At 49.4% G+C, this 18,600-nt stretch overlaps 1 protein-coding gene across 1 annotated transcript; it reads right to left on the bottom strand.

The window, feature by feature from the left end:
- Window positions 1-15,374: 15,374 nt before the first annotated feature.
- On the bottom strand, window positions 15,375-16,448 carry LOC121835913. The gene has a single exon (XM_042290456.1). It carries the CDS (start codon window positions 16,446-16,448, stop codon window positions 15,375-15,377), a length of 1,074 nt encoding a protein of 357 aa, XP_042146390.1.
- Between the last annotated feature and the right edge of the window lie 2,152 nt (window positions 16,449-18,600).

Genomic DNA, 18,600 nt, shown 5'->3' with positions numbered 1-18,600 from the left:
CCTCTGAATCTTCACGATTCCGGCAAACACAGTTCTAGCATTCGGAGTGCAATAAGGTAGAAAAAAATGGTTCCCTTAGACGCAAAAACATTTTCTCGCATGCGCAATGTTATTGGTGAATCGTTCGAGGACGAATCGCTCCCGTGAAAACTACTAACTGACACTCTTGATTTAAACCGACCTCTTTCGTTTCCAATTAATGGTCGACGCCTAATGCGCTAAGTAATCAGAACATTTTTTTATGGAATATTCACACCTTGTTGGTGACTCATCTAGGGTGGCACTGTGTGCAAAGCGAAGGAAAATATTGAAGGCGGGAATGAGAATTCAATTGGAGCTCCAACATACCACCTATAGTTGTAAGCTCAAAGATGTGTATTGTTATACTATGGAACACTCTCTGCCGGTTATTTTTATCTGACGCCATAAAAACTAATATCTTTGACAACCTTAAATGGGTAGCTGACGCACTTTTCCAGCCCTCTGGGTTAGTAGCGGACTTCTAAAGCTTTTTGTCTGCAAATACAGCGGTGGCGCTTAACTTAGGCAGAAGTAAACCTAATCCGCATTTATTTTGTCAAACACATGCAGCGATTGCCGCAGGGCATCTCTGGCGACTGTTATCTGTTTATAAAGCGTCGTGACATCATCTTCGGCATCCCCGAGCCAGGTAGTGCAACATTACCAGATTAACTCAATTACAAAGCTGCCCATAGACGTATGTTTGAGTTCATGAGTGGGCGGAGAGGTCGCAAGGCTCGTGGCTTCACTGTTGTAGGTGATGCATTGTGCCTGTATTTACTGTCTCTGCGCAGTTGAGAACTGCACGTGGTGCTTGTTCGTAAAAAAAATCATTGGGGGCTTCTAAGATCGACAGCATTCTATATTTGGGATGTCCAAAAGCATTTAAAGGCACCCTTAGGTTGCCTATAGCAACCTTAGGTTGCTAGGTCTGGGGCAAGCTGATTTATTCCGTTGAAGGTACGAAAGCTTTTAATGTGTATTTGAATGGATTGTTCAAGCGCTTGTTCAAAGCAAGATTCCCCTTTTCTCTAGAGCCACACTAATGATGTTTTGAAGTGTACGTTGCGGGTGAATTATGGAATCTATGAACTCAAGTATGGGGGCCGGTGCTCTACAGTGAATAATTTAGTATATTCCCCCTTTTAACATGCATGTTTTAACAATAATGGCATAAATAAGTCCGTAACGCCTGCCAAAACGGAGCGACTGAATATTGGTTGGAATTCAAAAGACGACTTGTTTTTCTAAACACGAGAAGGGTCGATAGGCTGTTTCAAATAAGATTTGCAGGAATCATACCTTGGCAAACCTCACTCATGAGGGCCCTCACTCACCCTCACTCACCCACGTCTTCACAGGTGAGGTGAGGGTGAGTGAGTTTCCGAACAAGGAAAATTCATGTGTGAGGGTGAGTGAGGGCCGTCAGGGCTCTGAGGACCGTGAGGGCCCTGAGGGCGGTGAGTGCGTGAGGGGAGTGAGGGCCATGAGTGCATGAGGGGCGCGAGGGCGGTGAGTGGCGTGAGGGCCATGAGTGCGTGAGGGGTATGAGGGCAGTGAGGGCAGTGAGTGCGTGAGGGGTGTATTGGCCATGAGTGCGTGAGGGGAGTGAGGGCGGTGAGTGTGTGAGTGGCATGGGTGCGTGAGGGGTGTGAGGGCGGTGAGTGCGTGAGGGGTGTGAAGGCAGTGAGGGCAGTGAGTGCGTGAGGGGTGTACGGGCCATTAGTGCGTGAGGGGCGTGAAGGCGGTTAGTGTGTGAGTGGCATGGGTGCGTGAGGGGTGTGAGGGCCATGAGTGCGTGAGGGGTATGAGGGCAGTGAGGGCAGTGAGTGCGTGAGGGGTGTATGGGCCATGAGTGCGTGAGGGGCGTGAGGGCGGTGAGTGTGTGAGTGGCATGGGTGCGTGAGGGGTGTGAGGGCCAGGAGTGCGTGAGGGGCGTGAGGGCGGTGTGTGCGTGAGGCCCCCTTCAGACGGAGCAACTTTTCAGCAATTTTGGTGTTGCTAGCGGGTTCTTCCCTAGCTTTCCCTAGATCAACACAAATCTCTGAAATCCGGTCCGGCTCGAAACAAGCGAGCAACTCGGAGCAATCCGGAAACGTTTGAAGCGGCTGCATCCAATCAGGGACGCAATATTTTCACGTGTTACCTCGTGCCGGTGATGATGAGAACAGAAACTTGGTTCTGGTTTGAATTTAATCGTTCTTGGAAATAAACTGTTTCAGAAATATGCTTTAGTATTCTCAACGAGATTTAAATTCATAAAAACACGTTTATAGCGCGTAATTGTGTGTCTAAATAGTGCAAAAAAAATTCATGATGATGATGAAGAATGGCAGCAATTGGTTACTGCGTGTGAATGTGAGCGGCTCGTGTTGCTGCACGGTGTTGCGACGTCAAGTTTCTGGGCGAAATTGCCCCATATGAAGCGGGCCTGAGTGGCGTGAGGGCCATGAGCGCGTGAAGGGTGTGAGGGCGGTGAGTGGCGTGAGGGCCATGAGTGCGTGAGAGGTATGAGTGCATGAGGGCCGTGAGGGCGGTGAGGGTCATGAGTGCGTGAGGGCCGTGAGGTTCAGTAAGGGTGAGTGAAGGACTGAAGTTGAGTGTGACTGTCGGGATGAGGGTGAGTGAGGGGCTGAAGGTGAGTGTAGCTTTGAGGGCGAGGGTGAGTGAGGGCGACCGAAAATGCCGACCTCTGGCAGGAATAGCTCAGCCCCCAGATTCCCAGAAGAAAATCCTCTGCCCAATAAAAGCACTCAAGCTTCCTGGCGTCACAAAATGGGACTCCTCGAAACATATGCATATCTATAACTACACAAAATGGCTTAAAACTAAAAATTATACGATTTATAAACTTCCATCAATTGTGCTCAGCACCTGTCACTGTGCAATTTCTACCAGAAGAGGGCTACGGGAACATTAGACCTCATCCGTGTGGGTATGCTTTGATTTTCTAGGCGGAGCTTCCGCATAGATCTAACCCAATTTAAACAACTCTAAAAAAAAACACTTCGAAAGCTCGGACACTGTCATTTACCACCAAGTATGGTTAAGGGGTACATTTGTTTGGCGAAAATACAAAAGTACACTCTTGTCTCAATAAAAAGTTACATAGAAAAACCACAATGTTCCTATGGCTAAATATAGAGTTAAGCACTTCTAAGTTAAAAGTTAAAAGGCATTCCTGCTGGTTGATTGGGTCTTTTTGTTTCACAAAAGAGGGAACGAGAATAAATTGAATATGAATTCTTTTCACTCCCTTTTTTGTTCCCGCTACGTTAAACGTCCCAAACGCCGACAACTTTTTCTTTTTTAATACTGACAGCAAAAATTACAGGTAAAACATAACGTCAATAAAATTCTGCAGCAAAAAAAAATGTCAAGATGGTTTAAGACATAAAAAAAAACTACATCCAATATACAATGCAATAAGGACACACATGTTTACAGTTATAACAAAAATAAACATAGTTTATACACCGCGCCAACATTTCTTGGCAATGGAATGGGAGGTACATGCACGCGTTCCCTCTCCCATTTTGAGTGTTGAATAAAGCTGTGAGCGGGCTCTCCTCTCCGCGGAAATGCCAAGAAAGGTTGTCGCGAAGAATAGTAAAGAAAACAGCGATTCCAGTAATAAAGTATTCAACAGCGCCTGACTTCTTGGTGTTGGCCCTAACAAAATACGGCTTTTATTTTCAACCTCCGAATCTGGGGAGTTCGCTCTTTAATATAGAAAATACCCTATTCAGCCTTACCGGTTTTCTAAATCACTACGTCGGAACACGAGAAATTGGGTTTTTCTACATCGAAATAAGGTGGGTTAGACTCAACGAGGTAGAGGGAGTCAAAGTGATAAACCGGAAGCTCGAAAGTAGCACCCCCTCCGGTTGCCGCCATGTTGCACGCCAAAGTGACTAGTCATGAATGCGACCTCGTAAGAGCAGTGACGTCACCGATAAGATGGCAGAGCCCAGAACTGGTGGGTGAGAGTTTTTTCGGTGCCGGGTAGTCGTGATGTGCCGCTTCTTCCAAACAATTTCGGGCTTCTTTGTGCTTTCTGACGCAGTTATAACGCGAAGACCTGAAGGAATGAGACTTTGTACTTTTTTTTTTTTTTTGCGCAAGATCGCCCTGCATATTAGCACCTGTGAGACAGCATCAGTCGTATTGCCGTAGAGGTTCTCGGATGCCCGGATGCGTTCATGGATCGATATAAATTGTACCATGAAATGTTCCCATTCCCCTAGCTTTGTTTGAACGTTGGAATGTCTGAGAATCGATGCGAAATGTGCGTCGCATGTAGGGCCTAGCTGAAGTTGTTGCAGCCCTGGTTGACCGAAGAATCAACAACTTTTAGCGAGCAAGATCCTGCGATCTTTAACCGTTAGCACTAATCGAAGACTTGAGGAACTAGCGGTTCTCAAGATTTTGATATAATGTGCATTTAGTGCTGTAGGTTGCATTCGATCTCAATACTTTTTTTTTTCAAGTGAAAAACTGGAGTTTGCTCAAGTGACGTGCACGCGAACTATTACAAAGCATTCGAACTAATCATTCGGAAGAAATTTCATTATTAACATTCATTATACAGCTCATTGAACCCCTTGAAATTCAGAACACAGTAAGTCTTCAAAGTTTTGATTGATCAGTGCACAAATTACTGCATCCAACGTCCCTTAGAACTTAGTATTAGTAGGTTCTTGTCCTTGCCAATTGGTATCAATAGTCCACACTAACTTCCAGTGTATGATCACACTCCTCTTGATGGTTGTCTAATGAATTATTCCAACATTTAGAATGTTGAAAAAAAAGCAGCCCCACTCCTTAGAGGTCCAGAGATAGCACCACACTTATCAACGATTCGTTAAATTTAATGCAACTCGGAAATAGTAGATTAACTGCGCATATTTCCCTTTCGCAGGATTTAATGCAGCCATAGGCTTTTTTTATCAAGAGTGCATTGTATCAGTCGGTGGATTATTTACGTGTTATAATGTGTCTGGATAAGATAACTTGTTTTTGTGTTGGTCCCTTGGCCGAAGAAGCAGTCTTGGTGCAAATTGTTGATTAACATTCCTCTGAGTCTTTTCAATACACTTTTTTTTTCAAAAGTGTGTGGTACCTATACTTCGTTTCACCATAGCTTGGCAAAGTGCAAGCGTCACAGTGGGGGATCGGTGGCCGAGTGGGCTAGCGCACACCAGCTGGAGCGAAAGATCGCGCTGCAGAACCCAGGGATCTAGGGTTTAATCCCCCCCCCCCCCCCCCCTGCTCGTTTCGATCTGGATGAGCATCGTACCGGCGTGCGGTCGTGTATCACTACTGCGTTGTGCATGTTAAAGACCCCAGGCTTGCGGTTGTACGGCACTGGCTAAATTGCTCATCTACAGCGAGTGACTCGTCGCAACTTTGAAAATGTCCACCCAACTACACAAAGTGTATATACCCACACAACCCCAATTATTTATCAAAAGCCACAGTCCCCTCGAGCCAATCCGAGAGACGGAGTGAAGGTATGTGACAAATCTCTGCAGAAGGAGAGCACTGGGATATGTTATCACGCGCCTCTAAGCAACGTGCATGTTTGCACACTGGGACCTGGATCATAATCTGATCATAATCTGATCATAATCTCTAAGCAACGTGCATGTTTGCACACTGGGATCATAATCTGGCAAACGGCCTTCGCCGTTTGCCAGATTATGATGAAACGAAGTACAGTAGCTGCTACGCTAATTACCCAAGGCCTTCCTACTTTAGGCATTTGTTCGACAAGATTGTTACGTCAGAAACTACTGTGAACTCGGCTGAACACCTGTTGGACGCGAGAGCTGCATTAGTGTTGAATGTAAACTGGGGCTCATTGACGTGCTTTACTCAGAAAAAATGCTGACAGTCAGTGTTGCATGATGGAGTTTTGCAGAGGGCCTATTGTATTATATGTATGTGAAATGTCCAGCTATATAACAATGCGTCAACACATAACAATCTAGGTGCTCAGGGTTGTGTTCGTCTTTTTATTTAACAAGTTACAGAGATAATTATTTCTTACGAGTATAATATTTATTTTTAGTAGCTGGGCTCGTTTTGTGCTCACTAAAGCCAGTGTGCTATGATGTTATTATCATGTGTGTATAGCCTTAAACACTCTCTCTGCAATACCTGCAAATCAAAAGCCATTGGCAGGAATAAATTAATAAATAACCTTTTTCACATTACTGGAGTTTGTTTTCGGATGCAACACATGTTCAGGAGAGGTGGACGGAGTGTAGCCCCATGTGACATGTGTTCCAGTCTGGTTTTCCCCCTTTAATATTATTGGGGGGTCAGAGATCCAAGTGTCCTCAAAAATTCCACCGCATGCAATGAACAAATTCTTGATGCGCTGACACTGAAGGCATAAAGGCTGGGGTGTGAATATGATACGTACTTGGTTAGTATTTAAAATATGTTTATTTCCGCTTGATTACATAATTATTGATTCTTATTAAACGGTTCCATAGCAAGTTTGTTTTCTGCGACAGCATCATGTCAGGCGTTGAGTCCTGGTGCCTGTGCTCCTTGTTGTCGGATGACATTCCTGCGACGTCGTTGTTCAGTTTGGTCGAGTGTCGACTTTTTCTCACCGATGCCGTCTTGTAATCATACTTCATGTGCCGCCACTAACATATCTGATCCACTGAAGCTGCAGTGCTGGCTTCTAATGAGGAATTTTTCCTGGAAGTTTTCTGAGTCAATGTAGCAAGTTCGGGAATGTATTGCCTACGTGGTTCTGCCTTTTAATGTACCGTTGATTTGATGGCTGGAAAGAATGTTTGTTTTCTATCTAAGCCACTTTACTTCCATTTGGCAATGACGATATCTTCTGCATCCCGAGACCACTGCAACTTGTGTAAGTCTTGTGTGCAAAGTAAAGTCTGGTGATGCTTGGTGTACAGTTTTGAGAAGAACCAACCATTTACTTTTTTCAAGTCACTCAGCGTCATTCTCCCTCAAAGTCGGGAATCGTGTGCATTGTGGAGTAGACACACGTAATTGGTGCCGGCAAGTTATTGCCCTTGGACGAAGACCGACACCAAATCAACTGTCATTGCACTGTCGCTCACCTGCTTACTCGTGCTTAGTATAAAAGCATGTGGCGTGCTTACCTCCCGTCCAGGTGATGAGGATCGGGAGCTTCGGGCTATTGTAGGCACAAGGGACAGAGACCGCCGAAGATATTTTTCAATGTCCCACGGTCGCTCCTCGAGACGTGGTCGAGGGTCGTTCGGCACGAACCCTCGCAGACCCATTAATGTGTACGGGCACCTCCGGTAAACGTGGTCGGCCTCACGGCAGGGGTAACAGAGTGGTCGTCGGTCCGCCGTTCACCACATCTCGGTGTACGTGCATTGTTCAGCGCGGACATACACTGGATCTTTCCGCCGTCTGGAATACTGCGACGTTGGGGTGAACCGTTGAATTAGAATTGAACACTATAGGAAAGCCGGTGGTGGTCGTCGCGCCATTCCGGCGTAGGTTACTCTCGGTTTGTCAGATGCCTCTTCGCTCGCAGACGTCTCCGGTTGAAATGCGTGTTGAACTTCTTCCCGAATACTCTCGGCAATTTAAGTAAAAGCCGGGCGATTGGTGGCAGGACGTAGATTCCTAATATCCTCCTTGACAACGACGTCGATGAAGTCGCGATTGCCTGGGGGGCTGGCGTCGAAGTAGCAGCTGGACGACTTGAGTGTCGAGACGCGTTGTTGATAGTGACGGGCTCAGGCATGCAATGCACGCTTGATGTTGGAAGCCTCGGTGATGAACCCTTCGACTGTTGTCGGAGGGCTGACGATAAGGGGGCCGAAGATGTCGTCCCTCACCTGAAGGATATGACGATTCTCAGCTTCTCGTTCTTTGTAGCATGAGGGTCGGCGCAGGCGTTAGATCAGGCGCAAAATATCCTCCACTAAGGCAGCGTTGCTCCCGTTAGGACCGTGTCCTGGACCGAATCATGCATTTGGCTTTCTTTAGCCGATGTTGGCTGGTGAACGTGGGCTTGCTCTCGATCTTGCAAACTTTCCACGACGTTACGAAGGACTTGTGGTTCTCAAAACCTGTGACTGGCAGTTGTTTACACGACACGTATAGGTTCTGTAGGTGCTGCTCGTCTGTCCATTCGTTGTGGCGGGAAACCCGGTCATATTGTCACGAATTACTGCCAGAGAGACGGTTGGTTTGAAGTTCCAAGTTTATTTCTTTCGGATCAGAAGAAAAGTTAACAGAGACTAAAGGCAAAACAATTACTGACGAAGGTCTCTGTCCTCATTGCAGTTCGTACATACGATACACGGTATAATACACTTCGTACAGCTGTATGGATCAGTGATGCAAAACAATGTTATGGCTTTGTAGGGCGCAGTAGAAGACTAAACGTTTATTAGGGGAGACCTTGTGCCCAAAGCAATATTACGAAGGGGTAGCGTCGCAGGCGTCGAAGGTAGGCGGAGTAAAACGATCGAGCGCAAGAGCGAAACTGACCCCCGACCGCCACGCGGAGTACCTTTTGTACACGCGTGTATTTCTGGAACATTCAGCGTAGAACGTTCGGCGCATAGAACATTCGAACCTCGATCGTACGACAAGGTTCTCGAACTTACGATAACGCTGAGTTTAAAAATAAATAAAAGCAGCTTCCGCTTCCAGGAATCGAACCTGGGGCCTCCGCGCGAGAGCCAAGAACGGTAACTATTCGGCCGCACCCGCATTCGCTCCGCGATGCGCGCATTACTCCCCCTTTTAGAAGCGCATGATTCCGATGCAACGGGCCAGAAAGCAAAACAGAAAAAAAGAAAAACTGCGGAGGCTTGTAAAACACAGTCCGATCGAGCGTACTACAGATGCGCAATTCACAGTCCTATAGAGCATGTAAGGCCTGAGGTGCACGACGTAGACCACTACTGGTCGTGGAGGGCGGCGTGAGGAGTCTGTGTTCCGTCGGGCATTACCTCGTAGTTCAGATCCCCGAGTCGACGAGGCACCTCGTAACGTCCGAAGTACCGTTTTAACAGCTTCTCGCTGAGACCGCGGCGGCGAATTGGTGTCCTTACCCACTCTCTGTCTCCGGGCTGAAAGTGAGCGTCGCGACGACGAAGGTTGTAGCGGCCAGCGTCGCTACGTTGCCGGCCTTGAATCCGGAGTCGGGCGAGCTGGCGGACTTCGGCGGCCCGTTGCGCAACCACCTGGGCGTCATCGCTCCTATCGTCAGCTGACTCATTGGGCATCATCGCGTCGAGCATCGTCGTTACCTTCCGACGATGTACCAGCTGGAAAAATGCAATGCCGGTGGTTTGTTGAACCTCAGTGTTGTAGGCGAACGTGGCGTAGGGCAACACCTCATCCCACGTCTTGTGCTCTATGTCGGCATACATGGAGATCATGTCTGCGATTGTCTTGCTAAGCCACTCCGCCAGCCCGTTGGTCTGAGGTTGGTATGCCGTGGTGCGACGGTTTTTGGTGTGGCTGAGATGAAGAATTTCTGGAATCAACTGAGCCATGAGCGATGACCCCCGATCTGTATAGAGAGCTTGAGGAGCGCCATGTCGTAGGACGACGGACTCGAGGAAGAACTTAGCGACTTCCGCTGCAGTTCCCGACGGAAGGGCTTTTGTCTCGGCGTATCGTGTTAGGTAATCAGTGGCTACGACTATCAAACGGTTTCCCAGAGTTGACTGCGGAAAAGGTCCAAGAAAATTCATTCCTGTCTGCTGAAACGGTGCAGTTGGCGGAGTAATTGGCTGCAGGAGACCTGCAGGCTTCGTCGGCGATTTCTTGCGTCGCTGGCACTCGTGGCATGATCGTGCGTAGAGGGGGAACGGGTGTGGAGAGCTTGGGCAAGAAATGCTTTTCAGGAATACAGGCCAGTGTCCGACTGTAACCAAGGTGTCCAAACGTCAGATCGTCGTGGCAGGCGTGAAAGATCTCCTGTCATACGTAGGTCGGTATTAACAGCAGCCACGGGGACTTGTTCCCGTAGTTCATCTTGTAAAGTACACCTTGACGAATGGCGAAAGTCAACAGGACTCTCGAGAAGACACGGGGGATAGTACCTCCTTGTCCTTCAAGGTGCTTGATTAGCACGCGCCGCTCAGCATCGTCTATTTGGCGTCGTGCCATGTCGTCTGTGTTCGTTACGCCTAGGAAGCACTCGTCGTCATCGTCGTCTCTGATGCCGGCAGGTGTCTCGATAGGGGCTCTGGAGAGGCAGTCGGCGTCGCTGTGATTACGGCCGGACTTCTAGACCACAGTCATGTTGAACTCCTTCAGTCGGCGACTTTATCAAGCAGTCTTGAACGGTCCTTGAGGTTCGCAAGCCAGCAGAGCAAGTAGTGGCCCGTAACTACGCGGAACTGGCTCCCTTACAAGTACGGACCAAACTTCGTGATTGCCCAAACGACCGCAAGGCATTATTTTTTAGTCGTGGAGAAATTTCTCTTTACGTTGATTAGTGTCCGATTTCGTAAGGCGATGACTCGCTCGGTGCCTTCTTGCACTTGAACCAGTATCTCTCCAAGCCGTGCGTTACTATCGTCCGTGTGAATCTCGGTTTCCGCATCCTGATCGAATTGTCCAACAACAGGAGGAGTCTGGATTCTTCGCTTCAGCTTGTCGAATGCCTGCTGCTGCTCCTCCGTCAATTCAAACATCTAGGCGTCCTTTGTAAGGTTTGTGGGCGGTGTGGATATCCCTGCAAAATCCCGAACGAAGCGCCGATAGCAGGCACAAAGTTCAAGAAATCTTCGCACGGCCTTCTTGTCTGTCGGCGCTGGAAATGCCGCGGCAGCTCGAATCCTTTCTAGGTCTGGACGAGCGCCTTTGGTGCTAAACACGTGACCTAGGATCTTCAGTTCGCCATAGGCGAACCGACACTTCGATGGATTGAGAGCGAGTCCAGCGGTCTGTATGGCTGGGAGAACAACTCGGTTTCGTCACAAGTGCTTGTCGAAATCACTTGAAAATACTACGTCGTCGTCAAGGTAGACGAGACAGCTCTGCCATTTCAGTCCTGACTGTACGGTGTCCATGACAAGCTGCTGCTGGTTTCGTGCATGGTCCAAAGGGCATCACCTTGAACTCGTACAGTCCATCCGGCGTCACGAAAGCTGTATTCTCTCGGTCCTGTTTGTCGACTTCGATCTGCCAGTAGCCGCTTTTCAGGTCCATCGATGAAAAATGTTGAGAGTGGCGCAGCCGGTCGAGCGTGTTGTATATGCGGGGGACTAGGTACAGTATCTGTCTTTCTTCGTCACCGCGTTCAGCTGCCGGTAGTCCGCGCAGGACCTAAGCGTTCCATCCTTCTTAACCAGGATGACTCAAGAGGCCCACGGACTGCGTAAAGGTTGGATTATGTCGTCGTTCAGCATTTCTTCCACTTGCTGCTTGATGACCTCGCGTTCTTCTACGGAGACTCTGTACGGCGAACGATGCACAGGGAGCGCGTCGTCCTCGGTAAGATGCGGTGCTTCGCAATGGCGGTACGGCGCACCTTCGACGATGTCGTGAAGCAGTCGCTGTATTCGGCGAGAAGGTTAATCAACTGCCGTCGTTTCGGGCCTGGAAGCTTTGGATTAATATAGAGCTGCGCTGGTGGCGCACTGTTTTGCTGAGGCGGTGAGGATTCATCAGCGATCACGCAATCTCGGCGGAGTTCCGGAGTTTCTCGACAGGGCGCACAGCGGCACCTTTTGTGAGGTGTTGTTTCTTGTCCGAAATTCGCTGCGAGGACCACAGTGCGTCCATTTTGAAGTTCAGTTACCCCCCTTGTGGTGCCGATTCCTCTTCCAAGGAGAAATTGAACGTTGCCTTCTAGAAAAACTTCGCCGGAGGTGGCTGCGTCGGTCATGGCGAGTACTACAACATTTGATTGCAGCGGCAGGTTCGCGTGGTCAGCATCGACTCGGACGGCGACTTACGCTGTTTCGATGTCGTCTGAATGCAGAACAGGTGTCCGCGGCGTCAATCTGTTCTTCCCAAGGTTGGTGACGGCGCCGTATTCACAGAGAACGTTCATGCAGAGAATGACGTCTCTGGCAGAGTTTTGTAAAACGACGAATTTTACAGGGCACGTCTCGCCATGAATCTCGAATCGGGCAGCGCCCTTTCCGACGGCCGTAATAAGCTGTCCTCTGACGGTTCGGCTTTTTGGCCCACCCCAGGGCGTCGCAACATTTCACAGGTTGCTAGAGATCCTCCCACTTAAGGCTGAGTAATCTACTCCGCTTTCCATGCCGGCCGAAGCCTCGTGGCCGTCGATAACAACTTTTAGGTTGTTGGGCACCATTTCAGGAGAGTCGTTGCGATGCGTGGCGTCGGGAGGGTGGGGCGCTCCGGCGTTCTTGGGGGCTCTTTACCTCGGTCGTCTTCGGGAACGTCACCTCCAGGCGTGGCCGCAATTTGTTTTCCCGTAGACGCAGGGGTGGCAAGCTTTGCCGGCGGGACCGACGAAGGGCCGATGCCGGACGTCGTAGGGATGGTGAACGGGATCCCCGGGAAGGACCCTGCACTGAAAACGGCGGACGGTGCAGTACTCCTCGATGTCTCTTGGTCGTTGTCCCAGGCGGGGCCGAGGGTCGTTCGGAGCACACTCTCAGCCTCATCTGGGGGGAGCTGCACCGTCTGTACACGTGGCCGGCTTCACCGCAGTGGTAGCTAATAGGGCGCCGGCCGGCCGTTCGCCAGATGTCTGTTTTCCGGGGTTGGCTGGGTTTCATGAAAGCGTACTGGACCTGGTCGTCGTGGCGTCGGCCGTACTGCGGCGCAGAAGGCTGACGTCGGGGCGGCGCGACATAGACGCGAGAAGGAGGCGGTGCCTGCCTGGCCGTTGGGGCGTAAGTTAGCGTGGGTTCTTCAGGGTCTGCCACGCCGATGGGAGCCTCTGGTTGGATAAGTCTCTAAACTTCTTGTCACACGACCTCGGCGATGGAGAGCGAAACTAGTCGGTCAGCGGCGGGTAGCAGCTTTCGGAGCTCTTCCCGAACGACGTCACGGATGATGTGCCGAATGTTTTCCACACAGCAATGTCCAGGTCAAGCCGCGATAATGCGTCAGTTGACGCAACAGAGGTGCCGACGAGTCGGTGGTAGTGCCTTGCCTGGGCCAACGGTGCACGCCTAATGTTTGTGGCTTACACTACAAAGTCGTCAACAGCTGTTTGCGGGTGTCGGACAAGACCGCCGAATATTTCACTCTCCACACCCTTCATGAGGGCGCAAAGCTTCTTCTCCTTGGTGACCTGACGTTTAGCGCAGGCACTCAGGCACAGGACATCCTCCACGAGGATCTGTCTAGTTAAATCTCTCTAGAAGGAACTTCCACGGAGCCTCAAGTACGGGTGTCGATATGGTGAGGTTGATAGACTCGGTCTTGGACGCGATTCCGTGAGCGTAGAGATGCGTTTCCGCGTCGACGAGTACGTTCCTCCACAGATCGACAAGTAGGCCGAAATTGCGTAAAAAATCTGCTCCCAGGATGGACTGCTGTACGTCAACCACATAAAACACCCAACGAAGCGTCCTCCTCAGACCTAGGTCGAGAGTGAGCGACCGTTTTCCATAGGTCTTGATGGCGGAGCCGTTGACAGCTCGTAAGGGGGGGGGGGGGGGGGGGGGAGTGTTTCTGCGGGGCACCGTCGGTCCTGTTTTATTGGTGGAATCGCGCTGACTTCCGCTCCAGTATCAACGAGGTACTGATGCTTAGTGGTGCGGTCACTCACAAAGAATAGACGGCTTGTTTTGTGGTCCGCAGCGCCAGCCGCCGTCAGCGCCGGGCCTGCCTGTTTTCCTGGAACGTGCAGGGTGGCTCACATCTTCTAGCACGGTTACCAAAGGTGCGGGGGTACCAGCATGTACCGCTGCTGTTTGCAGACCTAGATCGACGACGTCGTGGTGGGCTGTCGGAGACCTGACGCGTTTTCGGACAACGAGTGTCCGGCCGCAGCTGCTTGAGGTTTTTTTAATAGGTATGCGACAGTCGATGTGAGCACTTTGTTAGACTCCAGCAGTTGGAAAAGAGTCTCATCCAACAGAGATGTTCGGTGTGACGGGTTTGGATGAGTTAGTCGGCAAACGTTGGGCGTGTTAACGTCCATGATTTGGTCCGCCATTCGAGCTGGAGTTTCGACGGGGTCTGTTGCTGAGGTGAAGAGAATCATGCGGACTTGAGTGGGCAGTCTCTGGAGAAATAATTCTCGGAGTATGCTTGCGTCCAAGGTATTTGCCTTGTCACACAGAAGTTGCTCCATACGACGAAGTAGCTCCGATGGTTTCCTGTCTCCAAGTTCCTCTGATGTCAGAAGCTGTTGAAGTCGCCGTTGTTCGGACTCCGTCGTACGCCGTATAAGCTCGGCCTTGAGCATGTCGTACGGCATACATTGAGGGGGTGCACGCAGGATATCCCGGACAACCGCCGCCACTGTTTGGGGCAGTGACAAGACGACCTGGTCAAATTTGGACTGTTGGGAAGTTATCTTATTTTTCCGGAACGAGCACTCAATAGTCAAGAACCAAAGTTTCGAGTCTGACGACCACAATTCCGGCAGTTTGAAATTTATTGAAGTAACTGCGGCAGCTGCTGAGCTGTCTTCTGAGTGACTCATGATTGACTAGTGAATGTGCGTCGGGTGACGGGGCGGCTCCAAGGATTTGAACGCCAAGGAGTTACTTGCCTTGACGGATGAGCACGATGTTTTAGTCCGACATGCCGGGTCACCAATTTGTGGGTTCGTTAGAAAGCGAGGAGTCGCGAGCGCCAGAATATGTTATATTTATATATTTACAAAAAAAAAATAAAGGAAATAAACGTGAGGGTTGTTCGTTGGTAGGTATGGCCGAAAACTGGTTCACTCTCGTGCTCTCTTCGCGCGCCTCTCGCGCATTGTTGCGTCCTTCTCTTGTTCCTTGTGTCTGTAGTTCCTACATATGAATCGGTCGGTCTGGTCGGGCCAGTCGCGCTGGTCTGGTTGTCCGCTCTCGTGACCGTCGCTCTAATGGCACGCGAGCCAATGACGCAGCGCTCTCGGGTCGCGCGTGCTAACGTCGCAGCCCTCCCGAGTAGAGATGTAAGATTTCGTGAAATATTTGATGGCCCGCAAAAAAAAAAACAGTTTTTTCTTAGGTTTTTTTCAGGGAAAGTTGAGATTGCTGGGCGAGTACGCATTTATTACATCAACGCATTATGATAAGGCTAACTTTCTATTTGGAAAGTTTCAATATCTGAAATACTTCAAATTAAGGTGTATGTAATATCAACAGCTTACCAAGCAGAAATACCATATTTCGGTAAGGCTAAAGAGCGTTGCATATGTCCCCGAGCACTTGTTATCCCGAGTCAGAATCGCTGGATAGAGGAACACTCGCGTTCACGTCGGTCGAAGAATTTTTCAGGTTCAGATTCGAGTGCACATACACAAGTTTTTTTACACGTTCACCTGCAAGCCGGTTGAGCACTTCTTTATCTACATTCCCAAACTGAGACCAGTTTCGTTCACACGTTGCAGACGATGGGGGAATCTGCAAAAGCCGACATGCCAGGGGTGTCAATGGCTGGTTAGTGCAGAGTCCTTGCCACCAGGTGGATGGTTCCACGTGCTTCGCAGACTCCCAAAGTGCTGCCCTGGACCAAATCCCCGTAGACGCCCTATATTCTTCGAGATTAGAAAGCAGCTTCCCGATGTCAAGCGAAAGGTGCTCAGCCTGCTTGGAGATCCAGTCAAATGTGCCTGCAATCTGTGCGTCATCAAGGTTTCTCCCCCTATATCTTGCATCCAGCAAGTTAGCAGCGACGTGAATGGGTCGCAAGCAAAACTTTCCACGCTTGCTCATGATCTCTTTTGCGCGAGCCTTCTCCTGGTCTGTTAAAGTGCTGGTCGCCAGTTTCGTGATTACTTCGGTTTTTACGGAATGGAGAACTTCCGAAACGTCCGGCAGCAAAGCCTTGTCCGACTCCAATTCTGTAATGGCAGAAGAAATGGGTGTCACCAGTTCCAAACAGCTGCGCAAGGGTTTCCAGAGTCCATCCTCGTCCAAGACGGCTTGCCGCACTGATTTGTTTACTTTCGTATCTTCCAATATCACCGTCTCTTGCAGAGCTTCTTTGTTCCTGAGCAAGCTTTGAAGTGAGAGAGTAACGCCGCCCCATCTTGTCTTGCTGGGCAGCTTGAGGGTCGTGGAACTTCCTTTGCCATCTCTGGACTCTTGCTTCTGTTGGAACGTGGCAGCAACTACGTGAGTCTGCTTCACGCACTTGATCACTTCTCTGGATGTCTGATGAACCTTCTCCAAGGTTTCTAGCCTCATGAGATCATTCAGGAGCAGATTCAGCCCATAAGCAGCACATCCAATCGTTGCGATGTGCGGAAATTTGCATGTAACCATTTGACATGCCGCTTGCATGTTGCTAGCGTTGTTCGTGACCAGTGCCACTACCTTTTCACTTTCGAGGGAATCAATGACATCATATATTTCGCCGCTGATATAAGACGCAGTGTGCCGGTTTGTGCCTGTTTCTATTGACGTGTACAACACTGGCTGCGGCGTAGCTACGACAAAGTTTATCACCGATTCCCCTCGAATGTTGGTCCAGCCATCAGTCAGCAGTGTGAGGCACGTAGCGTCTTTCAAAGTCTCCTCCACATGACTTTTCACACGCTCATGCTCTGCGTCAAGTGAGGCCCGCTCAATAGGTATCGGCTAGGCGGTGTGTACGATGGTCGAAGCATCTTGAAGGCCGCTTGCCAATGCTCGTTTTCCGCTGAGAATGGCGTGTTGGCTGAGTACATCGCCCTAGCCAAAGCTGCGTAAATTTGGTTTTGAAGCGCAGGGGTTATTTTGTCAACAAACGAAGAAATACTCGCGCATTTTATTTTGACGACGTAGATTCCGGTGCGCGTCGGCTAGCCTCTGACCCACATGATGCGGGCACTGATGAGCTCCCAGAGAGATTTTTTCCATATTCTTTTGCACACGCCTCCTTGACGTATTGAGGACACTTCTTGCACGACAGCAGATGCTTCGTAAGGCGTGTAGCATTCGGAAATCCATGCGACACTTGGCAGTATTTACATAGTGCTTGTTTTTTTCCCGCGGTCAACGTTTGTAAGACTTTAAAATGCTTCCAAGTGCAAGACTGCGGACGAACCATGTTGTGAAATTCTTCACGTTGCGCGTTCTCCGATGATATAGACGTTGGTTGAGATAGTTTAGATCGACGTTAATAAACCACTCAGTTGGGAAACTGCCATAGAGACTACTTTGAAAAAGTGGCCCCTATTTGTCCTCTAGCACCGAGCTAATGACGATCACAACGCCACAATTTCTCCCGCAGCGGCCATTCGAGGAACCGCACGTTACTTCTATTTTAGCTTTAATCGGTCATTTTAGCGCAGAATTGGACGCAGTGGAAAGGTGACAGAGGTGCCACCCCCATCTCCCCAGCGAACGCGCCGCGTCTTACTACCGAAGTTAAAATGCTCCTAGGTCGGGACGCGCTACCTGAAAGCACCGCAGAGGCATGGTTGTATAAAAACAATATTAATTGTGCCGCAAAACCTAGCAAACTAAAGCTTTTAAAACATCACGCGCCTTCCATTTTGTATTAAACTCCAACAAATTTAATACAAAAAAGTCTTTTCCGTTTGTTTTACGCAAAAACAAGCTTTTCTAGAAGCTCAAGGCGACCACAGTACAGACAAATGATAAAGAGTGGCGCTGTTCTCGTATTTAGCTCGGTTTCGGCGGATGCCAGCGGATCCATAGAGAAATATAGAACTACGTAAAGAGTGGCCACTCAAGCCGTTCCGCGGCCCAGGAGTTAGGGACTCTACTGGCCGTTAGTAGGTGCAACAGTTCCACTTATCCTGAACATTTGTCAGATATATAGGGTGGCTAAAGTCGCCAGGCTCGATCTAAAATGGACCGTAAAAATCGACGCCTGCCCGTAGCCCCTCAAACTTTTCGTCAAAGGTGTATTTCATAGGTCGGTTTTTTCTTGTAGAATTACAAAGCGTAGTTCTCTTTCTGTAAAAAATAAGGCCAAGAAACTTGCCTGGGTCAACGGCGGGAGGCGACGCAGACGACCAAGTCAAGGTGCGGGGTGTGTTTGACACTCCTATTGATAGATGGCGCTACCTCCTTGTTTCCGTCAGAGTTCTGGTTTCGGTTTGCTTTCAATGAAATATCGAAAGTGCCCGCGTCGACCGTGGTTTATTGACACCAACATAATCGGTTTTGTAATCTACCTTTGGCGTGAAAATAAATGCAGACAATGATAGAAAAACTTCAAGTAACAAAAATAAAAGAAAACGCGGTTGCATAACGACAACGCTGACGGCGCTCTTGCTGCCGGCGGATTTCGTCTGCGTGTCGTCTGCTTTCTTTCGCTGGTCGGTTGCATCCTCGGACGCTGCTTCCGAGACCATTTTTTTGTTTTGTTTTGCCGCGGTTGGTGGAGAGACAGCCACCATGCGTCACTTTGGATGCTATTTACACCGCATGCACTTTTGAGACACGGGAGGCTGCCAAAGCAAGCTCCAGATAAACAGCAATT

This window comes from Ixodes scapularis, unplaced genomic scaffold (assembly GCF_016920785.2).
Source record: "Ixodes scapularis isolate PalLabHiFi unplaced genomic scaffold, ASM1692078v2 PGA_scaffold1__304_contigs__length_218370807, whole genome shotgun sequence".
Classification (NCBI taxonomy): Eukaryota; Metazoa; Arthropoda; class Arachnida; order Ixodida; family Ixodidae; genus Ixodes; species Ixodes scapularis.
Note: the sequence above shows the minus strand (reverse complement) of the source record. Positions and strands in the feature narration are given on the sequence as shown.